The following is a 13,753-nucleotide window of genomic DNA, read 5'->3' on the forward strand; positions in this document are numbered from 1 at the left end:
TGCGCCTGAACTGGAACAATACATGAGGCAAACGACCTAAGCACAGATCACAACTTTCAGTTTCAACCAGTCAAGTTTATAAACTTTATAAATGGTCCATTCCAATGCTTCAAATCACTATTAAAGTCATAATATTGTTCACTAACCAGCATGTTCTATTTCAGTACCTTATAATTATTGATGTATTTTCCAGTACCTTATCATTACTGAGGTATGACCATGTTGTGCTGATTTGGCCTCAGCTTTTGTCTGATTCTTTGTAAATGCTTAGAGTTTGATCCCCCAGTGTGTGAATAACAAAGCGGTGTACAGTAATGACTGGGCCGGTAAGAAGTTTGATTGAGTTTCATGACCCCGATGCTGCAGGAAATCCAATGAAGCTCACAGTGTAATCTCAGACCAATAGGACAATCGATGGAAAAGCCTTTTGTCAAACAGAGAGAAGGGAAATGTAGCTCAGTAACGGATTTGTGTAACAAGAAGACTGTGTTTTATTTGTTTGAATGTGTTTCTTCATATTTTTTTTTTTTATTAATAGTTTTACAGTCTAAGATCTAAATAAGATGGGACTCTAGATAAATTATATTTGACCAAGTTCCATAAATATTTGTTTGCCAATAGTAGCTTCTTGATTGTAGTTAGGTTTCATGAGGTGTGCTGACATGAGCAGGTGGCAAACTAACTCCAAACTAGTACTTTATATATATATATATATATATATATATATATATATATATATATATATATATATATATATATATATATATATATATATATATATATATATAGTAGTATATATAATATAGTTCTTCTGTCAACAATACAAAATGTTACAATATATTTTAATGTTCTATTGAGAATAAAATTTTGTTTGACAGAAATACATTTTTGATTTCCATAAGAGCTAAAAAAAAAAAAATAAAATAAATTAAGAACCACCACATAATGTTATATATTGTGAGCATAAGCCTCAACGTTTAGAAAAGCCAACATTGTTGTAATTATAAAATCCAAATAGCAATAGAGATTCTGTTTAATGCATTTACTGTATGCTAGATTCAGTTATACTGTAGAGAGGTAAAACTGCTTTGTTAAAAGTTGTTGTCTTCTTAACTTTATAGTAAAGAGTATTGACCTATTGCTTCAGGCTCGACCTCTCAGACTGGCTCTGCTCTGAAGATTTAAGGATTCACAGGAGATGCACTGTGGGGAGCTGGGGGCATTTTTTTGTCTTGGAGTAGCTTGGCCCTCTCTTATGTGTGCGTGTGTGTGTGCATGTGCGTATGCGTGCGTGGTGTGGAGAAACCGGGCTCTGGCTGAGCTCAGAACCAGGAGCTAAAGGCCTCCGGACACACCTCTGCTGCTCTGGCCCCTCGCGGTGAAGCTGAGGCTCAGAGGATGGACTGCACTGGACACAGATCATGGAACATAAAACCTGCTGGCTCAAGGGCTGGCAGCATGCTTAACTTTACACACCTTCTGAGAAAGTATTTCTCTCTGCTCTGTAGGATATAGGAGTACTTTTCAGCTGTATAACAAAATTCATCTTTTTTAGAGTAGTTTATTTAATTTGACTTTAACAATTAATCAATTGTCTCTGCATATTAATGTTGTTATGATACTGTAACATGCTCAAGACCGAAAAGGAAAACATAATTGACAAGACCAATTATGCCACCATCAAGTAAGAATAAGTTTACATTTTTTGAAACATTCTTAGTTTTTTGTGATTTTGTAATATGAATTGAGAGAAGACTGAAATATGAACTGATAACTAATATAAGAATCCTGAAGACAATCTATCTAAAAATAACTGCAGCCTGTGTGATTTGAGAACTGAGGCAAATCAAATTGCATTTTGATTGCAATATATTGTGCAGCCCTATAATGAAATGTCAGTAACAACAACAAAGATCTTGTTTTGTTCATTTTCCTTCGGTCAACTACAGTATAATCAGACACTAATCAATACTAAAACCGGTATGGAAAATACTCGATTTGGCAAGTATCCACTGAAGAAGTTAATAAAATGAATGAAGAAATATAACCAAATTTGACCCTTGAACAGTTTTAGAGTCATCTTGAACATCATCAGCAAAGAGCCACATGCTTGAAGAAAGCACTATTATGTAAGCCAGATCATTTTAAACTCTTGTCCTAGCTGTTAAACATTTTTATGATTTTATCTACATGGTACAAACATGAATAATGTACGATTATGCACCCACACATGCTTATCTGTATGGAATAATACAGTCTTCACTACACAAATTAGATAATAAGCATGTATTTCTTATTCATGAAGTTTGTCCAAGGGCAAACAGAGTCCAAAGTGTCAAGCAAAGTCAGCATTTAAAAAAGTCCTACTTACTTCCACAGTCATAACCAACCTTTTATGAGCTAGCAGTGGTTGATTAGTCTTTAAAATGCCAGCTTGATTCGGCCAAGTAGAACGTACGTGTTGGGTGGTTGTAGTCATTTCACACAGTGGCAATTCAGTGACAAATAATGATTACGTCAAGGCTTTTGAATATGAGTAACATGCAGACTCTTTGTATGGAACTAATAGGATTGAGATTGCGGCATGTACCAGTCACCAAACATGCTGTGCACCTCAGTGAGAACAGGCTGCTGAAGAGAGACACATCATCTGAGCTGTATAATTTTAGATCGGGAGCAACGTGTTCTCAACATGTCATATTACAGATGGCTTCTAACATATTTTAATGATCACTCCATGTTTATGCCCTGTGTTAACTTATCGTGCATAGTACTCCCATCTAAAAGGTCTAATCTGTTTTTTACAGTGGGTTTTGTTGAAAACTGATGTCTTCATTGCCACCAGTAAGAGCTCTTAGTGAGCTCTTAGTGATTTAACCAATCACAGTGATGTGTAAACTTTCAAAAGAAGCAAATGAGCAGAAAAAAATATGAATTGTACATGAATGATAAAATCAAAATAGTGATCAGTTGTGACTCAAGAAAACTGCCATATACATTTTTTGCCATATAGCCCATTGTCAATCTGAATTATAAATTATGATTGATCAATATATGGGAAATGTATTATATTGCTCATCTATAATGCTGGGGCAACAACCAAACATTTATGTACGGACAATAACATTAAACATCCATTCAAAACTGATGCAACTTCCTGCCTACTTAGAAGTGTGAATGTGATTTATTTGTGAATAGCACTACATTTCCTTTATTTGTCCCACCTGACCTTCTCCAGTGAATATGAAAGGCTCATTTGAAATATTGTCTTATTATTCACATTCACAGTCCACACTCGTTAATAAACGATTCTAATTTGATATACTTTATTACTCTGTCTATTCCTCATTAAGTGAACCTGTGTAGCCTTGGGGGAAACACATTTAGGTTAATATTATATCTTGGGTTTTACTTGGGGTACCTTTTATTTCTTGGTTTAGCATTTTAGTTGAAGTACCATAAATCTTTGATCACAAAAGCTTAAAACTTACTCTAAATTCCCTCATATTAATAAAATCCCCTCATATTAATAAAATCTGTCAGCGCATTATACATATTTAATACGTGTTGAATAACAGTTTACAAAAAAGTAATTAAAAGTAGTTACATAACAGTATTAGATTTTTTTTTTTTTTTAAATGACCTTTTTGTTGGCTGGCCTTATGTTGACATTTAGCTTGAAAATGGTCGGTTGGCTTTGAAGAGAAATTTATGGTAAGAGATTTCTTGGCCAAATATAAGAGACCAAGGGCCATACCTGTAATGAAAGAGAGCTAAAAATAATAATAAATAAATGTATATAGATAGATGTTAGCACAGCCATGGGGAATGTAGTTGTTTGGTATGTTTTTACTCACTTTGAGTTCTAAGTAAGATCTAAGTAAGTACTGGAGATCGGCCAGTATGTTTTTTCTATGGATGTTGCATATATTGATTGTTAAGAATCCAGAGTAATCAATGGATGAAATTTTGATTGATATATAGAAAAATTGTAGCCAAGCTGGCGCCACCTATTGCCTCCACTCAATTTCATTTCTCTCCAACGACTAGGTCAGGAATCAGATTACACTAGATGATTTGCCAAAACCTCAGAAGTTGTAGACCGCGCACAGGCCATTCAACGAAGAGCTGTGAAGCCATGACTGGGTCCACTTTGTGGACAGGACAACAGTAAACAAAGTGGTCGAGATGGATGTAGACGAAGCCATACATTCTGTGTTGACAACGATTCCTGAGATTGAGGATTTAAAGCCAGGACAAAGAGAATGTTTGGTGAATTTTATGAAGGGAAAGACGTAATTGCCCTTCTTCCTAAAGGATTTGGGAAAATATAATATACCAGTTAGCCCCGTTAGCGGCGCATTACATACATCACAAAAAAATAGCAGTGATTGGTTAAACAAATCGTAATGCTGCGAGGTCAGAGGGTTTCCATGAAGTTAAACCGTCTGATGAATCAGGCTAGACAGATTGATCATTTTCCCCAAAATACATAATGTGAAATTACAACAAATTCTCATTATTATCTACACATTGCACTGCTCTACATAGTACTGTAGTAAGAACAAATAGTATCTGTGGCTACGACATTGTGACACCCACAGCCGTGTTTCATTTCAACCCGTTAGAGAGCAGAGTCACATTTTGTGCAGTCACTTTTTTGCACTAAAGTGGTCAAATAAAGCTTTATGTCTTTTGTTTAATGAGGCGGTCAGCCCAGACAAAATATGGGCCTGTGCTGGAGGTTGAAGGCCGATAGCTGATGTGCTAAAAAGTGCAAATTAAAGCAAAGTAAGTTCTTTAAAGGGCCCATGTTACACTGTTCTCTGATCTATCTTATAATGTTTGTTTCCTTGTCACAAACATACCCATAGTTGTGCTTTGTTTAATTGTTGTTTAAAATGTTAAATACACAAACTCTGCATATTTAGGAGTTCTTTTCTCAAACAGAAAAGAAAAGGTAATACAGGAAGTGCTTCACTGTGTTTTTCCATATTTCCATCTTCACTAGAATCTTTTGGATAATTTCAACCCTAGACTTCCCAATCTCTACTAAACTAAAAGTAAAAGGCCATTTCATGACATCACAAGGTGGAACAGAGCATTTTGAGCTTCGGAAATTTAAACTAATAATAAAGGGTCATGCAAACGTGTGTGAATGAAACATATCACAACTCGAGGTATGTTGTTGAGGAAGTAACAACATTATAACATGACTTAAAGCTCACAAGAGTAGCGTTTGTGTAATATAGGACCTTTAAATGAGTGTATATGGTATTCTAATCAGCAGCCATGCCATTCAGCGATGGTTAAAACAGTGTGGGGGAAAGGCAATGATCAAAACAGCATCCTCCCATTTGTAAGACTTGTTTGTACAAAGCAAGGCACAATTTAACAAAGCAGTGTGCGTTCTTGCTTCTTCCACTTAGCCTCTGCATTCAATGAAATCTTTCCTTTGATGTGCATGGTGTCATTATACTCAGCTAATAAGAAAAAGTGACACAAATGCATTTGGAAATATTACGGTCTTGCTTAGAGCCAGCAGATTTAGTGAAAGAAATGAGGGCCCTGAATTGAGAGAAAACTCCTGGAGCAGAAATCACACAAGTGTTCCTCCGAGACCAAAACGTGTCAGAGAGATGAGATACTGTGGCGTTTGCTTAATTTGGTGTTACATGTATTTTAGGACATGAAATGACTTTCAAAGCATGTTTCAATAAAGACAGTTTTCCCCAAAGATTTTGTCAAGACTATGGTGCTACAAATATTTTCTATATTAAAGAGCCTATATTACACAAAATTGACTCTTGTAGGCTTTATGCCATACCTCAAAAAACATAAATATACCTGACATACACGTTTGAGCAATCCTTTATTATAAATCTCCAGTACTCAAAATGCTTTGTTCCACCTTGTCATGTCAAGCAGTAGTTTTCATGTTAACAGCTACCTTTTACTTTTTGTTCAGTAGAGATTTTCTATTCCAGGCTGAAATCGTCCAAATGATTCCAGTAAAGCTGAATGGAGTTTAAAACACAGTAGAGCACTTCCTGTATTACCACATGCCATCACAAGGAGGATCAAAGTGTTTTCAGTTTGAGAAGAACCTAAATACACAGGGTTTATGTATCAACATGTGTGAATGAAACAAAATACAACTCTAAATATGTTTTTGATGAGGAAAAATTATAACATAGATCAGAAAATAGTGTAATATGGGCTCTTTAATAATTCTCTTTGATACAATTTGTGGACTTTAAATGTTACTTACTGCCTCCATTTCATATTTAAGGGCTTTTTGAATAAATGTAACTTTACACAATACAAGGAGCAACAAAGTGAAAATTTGTTATCCCAATCTAGTCCACCACTCTATTTTATTAATGCGAAACACTGAAATATATACATTTTTAATTACTTCCTCATGTTAGTTACACATGGCAGGGTAGATTTTAATGATAACTGTATTCACAGTTTCTTCTAGTCTTCCCTGCTTGATCTGAATTGTGCAAGATGTACTCATACCTTGCAAGATCATGATTTTTCAATGGCAAGCCATCTTCAAAGTGCGTAAGCACACCATGGCTTGTGGTCATGGATTTGTATGGAATATGTGATATTTGTGCTTTCTTTATTGGTACGTTATGTAACCTATGTGCAAGAACTAGACCGCGAAAATAGGTTGACATTTTTAAACTCTCTGATCCCGTTTAAACTTTTTGGTTGTGTTGTTGCTGACACGACTCAAAGAGGCTCAAAGCTGTTTTTTTTTTTAAACCGAAACATGTAAGAAGATGCTTTAATGTCTGCAGGGTGCAGGACTCAAGCCTCTAAAGATAGCACTGGAAAGCCCAGACAGAGACGTGAAACTGAAAGTGAGCAAAAATTTGAAAGCCTGAAACAGTATGATGATGTCATGTCAACAGTAATGATTATGCACTGATGGAAAGGAATTAGGGAAATTTAGGGACAATTTGGTTGGCATTTTGGATGATGAACAATCTCAGGTATGTTCGAGATTTACTGGCAAACAACCCATCACTCTCACAGTGGGTGGGTTATACTGACAGAAATAAATATCTTTTTACTATTATTATCATCCCGGTGACAATATTATGACAGTCCATCAGTAATGTGTCAAAATATGCCTGTAAAACGTAAATGGACTGTTAAATCAACCCAAAAAATATCCTGTACTGCTCATTTATTCACTTCACTTGTGTGTATATGTGTGGTGATGACATTTTATTTTACCAGTAGTGTCACATTTGACACTAACTGCATTTTACATGTGCAAAATGTTGTGTTGAGCACATGCAGTGCATGTAAGGTAAAGGTGCACTATGTAACTTCGCTGGTTGAGGGTCGGCCAGCTACTTGTCTCCAGGGAGATGTTATTTCTTTGCCTAGAATGTTCCACAGCATGACAGTTAGCATTCATCTCCATGGAGACCAGCAGGCATAAAATTAGCTGTATTCCTGACACATCAAATTAAATAAACGTAATACAATTTCAATACTGCCATATTCATTCTCATAGAGTCCTGCGTACTTTGATGAGTAGCCACTAATGACAACTAACAAATAAAGCTGTTCTAGTTGTATCAAGCTATAGCTCACAGTGAAACGAAATGAGCTGATTTATCTATACAAGCAACTGCATCTGTTTGAAACTCTCAGCAAAATAACCCAACTGCAAAAGCAAAATCAGTCTTGAGAAATATTTGCAAAAAGGACTTGCTCAAAAGATTGAAATGTGATACAATTGGGAGCTCAGGGATGAGAGGCATTTTCTTCAAGATTAGTTTCAAGTTACAAGAAAAAGAGAAGTGCTGATGTCCCAGGTGAGATTGTTTCGATTAAGATTGTGAAGAAAGACCTGGAGGGTGAGGACCTGACTTTTAATAATGCCACTGCTGCAGAGGCTTTATGTATTTGTTTGTTTTGTGCACAAAGATGTTCTTTTCCACGGTTATCACAGCATTAATAACATAACATTATAAGAACTTTTGAGTTTTAGGCTATAGTCTTGTCATGATTCCAAGGAAAAGGTTTTGATAATCAACACCAATTTCCATATGGTGATAACAAAAACACTCTGTACAATGCATCCCTATAGCTGATGAATGAGGATGGACTGCTATGTTACAATGTTTATTTATCTTGCTGATGCAGAACTTTGAATTTCCTTTGTAATCAATAAAGTATTACTTGTATTTTTTCAATAGTAGATTTTAATTGTCAACACAAAATAATAGTTTCTTTAATATTAGGCTCAAGACATTCAGGAACAGTTCAATTTTGTCTTTTTTGTGTGATTTTTCTTCATTATCAATTCTTGGTCTAGTGAGTACAGTTTCGAGTATTGATTAGCATTTTGCTTAGAGTTAGGGTTATAATGGGAGTACAATGGGATTGTCATCATTTTTTTAAAGCTGCTAAATACTAAACATGGTTCATTCAAAATACTGATACTGTGGCAGTGTTCCCTGTCCCAGCAGCTTTATCCAAATCCTCTGATTTGTCCCAGTTTTATACAAGAAATATCCCAGGTGTCCCTATTTTTGACCAATCTGATACACGCCAACAGTAAAGCAGGCAATATATTTTGATTTGTTTAGATAAAATATACAAAATTGTAATTGAAAATGACCATAAGGCAAAAAATTACACTAACAGAAGTTCCTCAGATTACGACTGGGAGAATGGACAGTGTTACGTGCTCTTGTCACAGTTTTATTTATACCAACCAATCCAACTCGGCTGTGTCCTATTTTTTATTTTGAAAATCTGGCCACCATATACTAAAGTGTGTAGTATTGACCAAGCATCCTCTTGGGATATCCCACAGCTCTTTGTTTACTTTTTAAATTTGTTTTTGTCATTTGATCCCAAGCAATAAACTGAATATCAAAGCTTGTACCAGAATGTACTTTGTAAATGTGTTCCATATGGGCTTGTTTTGGAGACAGGTGAGCTTTACTGTTGTTTGATTAGTGCGCTTCATCTCGCCAGCTTTATATAAAAAAGTTCTTTGCCAGTTTTTAAAGCACATAGCAGTCTCTCATCCAAAGATAATATTGGTTTTATATTGCCACAGAGCTTTTGAGCCACACTTTCCACTTTATGAGTAATAGACAGTCTGCGTCGCAATATGCAAATGATCTGGAGGGTTTGATCGTCCATGAAAACGTATCTATTGTAGAAAATCCTACTTTCGAAAATGGATGCCTTTTCGAGCTAGATATAATGGGAGCTTTTTGTTTTGACAGCAACAGGCAATTCCTCATAATTAATTGAAAAAAACATCAGACAATTAAAACTCAGTGGGATTCTCAAAGTTGACAGTGATGAATGGAGAGAGGCTAGGAGCTTTAATACACCCAGAGTGCTTTGTAAAGTGCTGACACCGCTGACGACAATTCTCCAAAGTCATGTGTTTATTTTAATCAGCCTGGGGCCCATTACTGTCACATAAAGCGGCTAATGTCAGTGTTTCTATCCCAAGACAGACTCCTTTGGCCTGGTTCATGTTCTGCTTACTGTAAATCCAGGCCACAGTCCTTCCTGACCACCACGTGACCAATTTATAACCATTAAGATACAAATGTGGACAGTAAGTTAATCTTGTCTAAATGATCATGACAAATCATAAATGTGGAAAAAAGCCCAATACCACACACATTCAAAAGTAATAATTATACTGCAGAAGAATATCTAGATTAATGACTTTTTAGAAAGAAAAAAAAAAAAAACACTCCTGCAGACTCTATAGAATTAAAAATCTGAAACTTTGTTTTAGTGATTTCTGGAACTGAATTATTTAAAAGCATACTATGTAACTTTTTAGTGGAGGATCTGTCATCTGCTTGTGTCCGTGGACATGTTGGTGTGTCTAGAATATTCGACAATATGGCATTAATCTTGTCTAGCTTGCATTTATTCAGTTGCAGATGTTTTATTATTATTATTTTATTGTTTTATTATTGTAGTATTATTATTATCTGACCTGTAAATTAGCCTGCATGGTGGCTTCTCACCATGGAGGTAGAACAGTTTAATGCCATACTGCAGAACATTACAGGTAGGTTAATGATTTAATGACTTAATTTCCATGGAGACAACCAGATGGCAAATCCCCTACCAGACAAGTTTCATAGTGCACACGGAGAATAATAGATTTGCAATGAGCTTTACAGGCTTGTCAAAACTGTAAGCAGCGACAGAACTTGGTCCAAGTGGGATTTGACCCTTCGACCCTTAGGTCCGTGAACAAATTCTCTAAACATTGTCTCAACTTTGATTTTGGATTTTCCTTTTTTTAGTACATAGCACCTCATATCTCATGTTAAGATAATTTATTATAACTAACCATAGTAAATGATTTTAAACCATGGTAATAGTTGCTGAAAGTCTGTGAAGACAGTTTCTAATTAATTTTGGTCATATCTTATCGGAAGACCCAGAATACATACAGTAGTCTTTTTGTTCTACCTGCATGGCAAAATTACAAATACAGGTAATGAATTGAACCATAATTGTAGAAACACAATTACCGGTCTTTTCTGAAAACACAATCAAAACAAGACTTTTAATCTTGGTCGCTAACAAAGCAAGCAATGGTAGCAAAAACACAGGCTTTTTGATGGGGCTGTATGGGAACAAAATGGCATGATGTATGTACTGTAATTAAAATGTAACAAAACATTACATCCAGATAAAGATGATTAAAGACATGTTTTAAATACAGTATTTTTGTATTCATGACATGAATTATGTTGCTTCTGCTTAGACGTCAGCTGTGTTTTTAAGCTCCATACAAAAGCACAGCATGCCGATTTACAGCTCATTCAAACAGCAGCAAAGTGCAGTTTATTTCTGCATGCTCTCCCTCTCTGCTCATGACAGATCTTCTGGTGCTTTCTCACTGTGAACATGTAAACATGCTCTGTGCCGCTTTTCATTTGCTGTAATAGTTATTTGTTTACATCAGCATTACATATTTTACCATTTAGTATGTTGCGAGTCAGATTCTTTTAAATCAAATAAAGCTAAACTGTGTGGATCTGTTAGAGGAGCATTGTGTAACTTTTCTGGTGGAGGGTCCATCAAATGCTTTGATGTTATTGCTTTGTCTGGAATGTTTCACAGTATTGTATTAAAGCTTTCCATCTTCATGGAGACCAGACCAAGTTACAGGTTGGCTCTATGGAGTGGCAACACCGCTTACAGTCAGAATTTTTGAACTGTAAAACCACATGTAACTAAAATAAAACGTAAGCTAGAGCTGTTTAATGTCATACTGTGAAACAATACAGGCAGAGCAGGAACATATCCATAGAAACAAGCAGGTGACGGACCCCCAACAAGTGCACTTTTATATTTGTCTGTATAATTATCAAGTACAAATTTAAAAATTAAAGCAAAGACGTAGACACTGCAATGTATGCCAAGGTGCTGTATTGTTGATGGTGCATATTTCTTCTCTCCAGTCATACCTGCACGATTCCAAGTTGGTTAGGTTCCCAGAGGTCTTCATTATGTGGGGACTTACAGCCAGTAGCTTTTTGTCATTAAGACTCAGGTTCCCTCTTGGCAGCAGGACCTTGACATTTTTCACTATAGGGACATAGCACACTGCAGGAAGAGCATTGCGTGACTTGTTGATACTGATAACAGTCCAATGGCATCACGACTGACTGAGCTTGTACCATGGAGATTTTTAACACTCCATTTCTCAAAATTTTGGATCAGGTTGTAACAGTTTTGTGATAATTTTGAAAAAGAACAAAAAAGTGCACACATTTAACTATAAAACTTGGCAGAGGATATCTAAAAGTGGAGCATTCTGTTGATTGTTGTATTGTTAAAGGTCCTATATTATGTATTGCTGTTACCTCATCAAAAACATACTTGGAGTTGTGTTTTGGTTCATTCTCTTATGTTTGAGTAATTTATTTTTAGTCTGTCTATATCTCCAAAGCTTAAACTACTCTTTTTTCACCTTGTGATGTCATGAAGCAGTAGTTTTCAAGTTAACAACTACCTTTCACCTTTTTGTTCAGTAGAGATCGGCGATTCCAGGGCTGAAATCATCCAAATAATTCCAGTGAAGATGTATGGAGTTTAAAAACATAGTGGAGCACATCCTCTATCACATGACATCATAAGATGAAAGGAGTGGAGGGAGTGGTTTCTGTGTGTGAATGAAACAAAACACTCCAGGTATGTTTTTTTTTTATGAAACAACATTATAACATAGATCAGAAAATAGCGTTATACGAGACCTTTAAGATTAATGTCACAGGAATAACCATAGTCCGTCCATTGCATTTTCCCTACATTGTACAGCCATTTATGCACACTAGGGCTGCACAATATGAAAAACAATCTGATATTCAATAACAAGCAATATTTTCAGACTTGTCTTGATTTACTAGTAAACTATTACAAAATAAAAACCTAAACTGAGACCAAAACATAACAAAAGGGCTAATTATGACTTTTTTTTTTACATTTTACTCAAGCAAGCACATGTTTTTATCTGATTTTAATCTTTACCTACAACACTGCAGTTTCTCTAATGCAATGATCATTTTTAAACTCAACTTCAACATCAGATCTACCTCCAGTCTACCTCAAATGCTCTCCTCTCTTAACAGCATTGCTGGTCTCACCACTGGGATGCACAGCTTTCATTTTTTAAAACTATTTTATCACACTTGACACTTATTTCCACCCTTTCCACCTGCTGCCCGTGCCTCCTCACGTCCAGTTCACACTCTCCTCTGCACTGGACTATTGACCCCAAGTACCCGCTCTATTCCCTGTAACCTCACCACTCCTCTTGGGTCTCTCTTATTCTTGCTCATGTATTCTGTCTTGTGTGCGCTTATCTTCCATGCTTTCAGGCCAGACATATCTGCAATTGTATTTTGTATGAAAAATAATGTATTGTGTTTATATTGTTAGTATAGAACCAAGGCCACGCTTTATATAGTTGAGCTCATTTACCCTGTGTTTGCGCTTACTTTGTTTGGCCCTATAACCTACCTTGTTTAATAATGTCAGTTCTGCTTATAGTGAATAAATCATCAGTACAACTAATAAATTCACCTTAATTTGACTTAATAAAGCATTAATAAATACAGTTCATAATGAACAAATAGCTTAGTAAGAATGATTTAGGCTTGGTAACTAGGTTAGGAGCTAGTGTTCAGGTACCAATTAAGTATACACAAAGCAGGAATCTTTCTTAATTATGTGTTCATTATGAAGTCTTCATTCCTGTTTTGCTGATTAATGTGTTGCTTAACAAATAACAAATCAGCTTCCAAATGTTAATATTCTCATTAAATTACAGAGTAGAGTAAAGAGACTTAACATTATTTGGCTTACAGCTGAGTAACCTTATACAATATTTGTCTTTCTGCTTGTCAGGTGTGGCAGTGTGGGGGCAGTGTGGAGGTCCTGCCTTGCTCCCGTATCGCGCACATTGAGCGCGCTCACAAACCGTACACAGAGGACCTGACGTCACACGTGGCGAAATGCACTGAGAGTGGCTGAGGTTTGGATGGACGAGTTCAAGAGCCACGTGTACATGGCCTGGAACATACCACAGGAGGTCAGACAGTGTACACAGACTCTACTGCTATGAATTATGTATTATTTACAATTTAACTTTTATGCAAGTAAAACAAATTAGCTAAATGCTAATATGATCCCTTGTGTTTTCTAATGGAGCTGCATGCAT

General features: G+C 35.9%; 1 protein-coding gene across 1 annotated transcript in view; it reads left to right on the forward strand.

Moving 5' to 3' along the window:
* Nucleotides 1-13,753, forward strand: part of galnt18b (UDP-N-acetyl-alpha-D-galactosamine:polypeptide N-acetylgalactosaminyltransferase 18b) — an 82,847-nt gene that overhangs the window by 61,517 nt on the left and 7,577 nt on the right. Inside the window, 2 exon segments of the mRNA XM_020938800.2 lie at nt 13,441-13,541; nt 13,543-13,624. Of these exon segments, the coding sequence (XP_020794459.2) occupies nt 13,441-13,541; nt 13,543-13,624 (183 nt within the window).

The sequence above is a fragment of the Boleophthalmus pectinirostris genome, unplaced genomic scaffold, assembly GCF_026225935.1.
Source record: "Boleophthalmus pectinirostris isolate CB_2022bp ecotype Guang Dong unplaced genomic scaffold, ASM2622593v1 HiC_scaffold_19, whole genome shotgun sequence".
Lineage (NCBI taxonomy): Eukaryota > Metazoa > Chordata > Actinopteri > Gobiiformes > Gobiidae > Boleophthalmus > Boleophthalmus pectinirostris.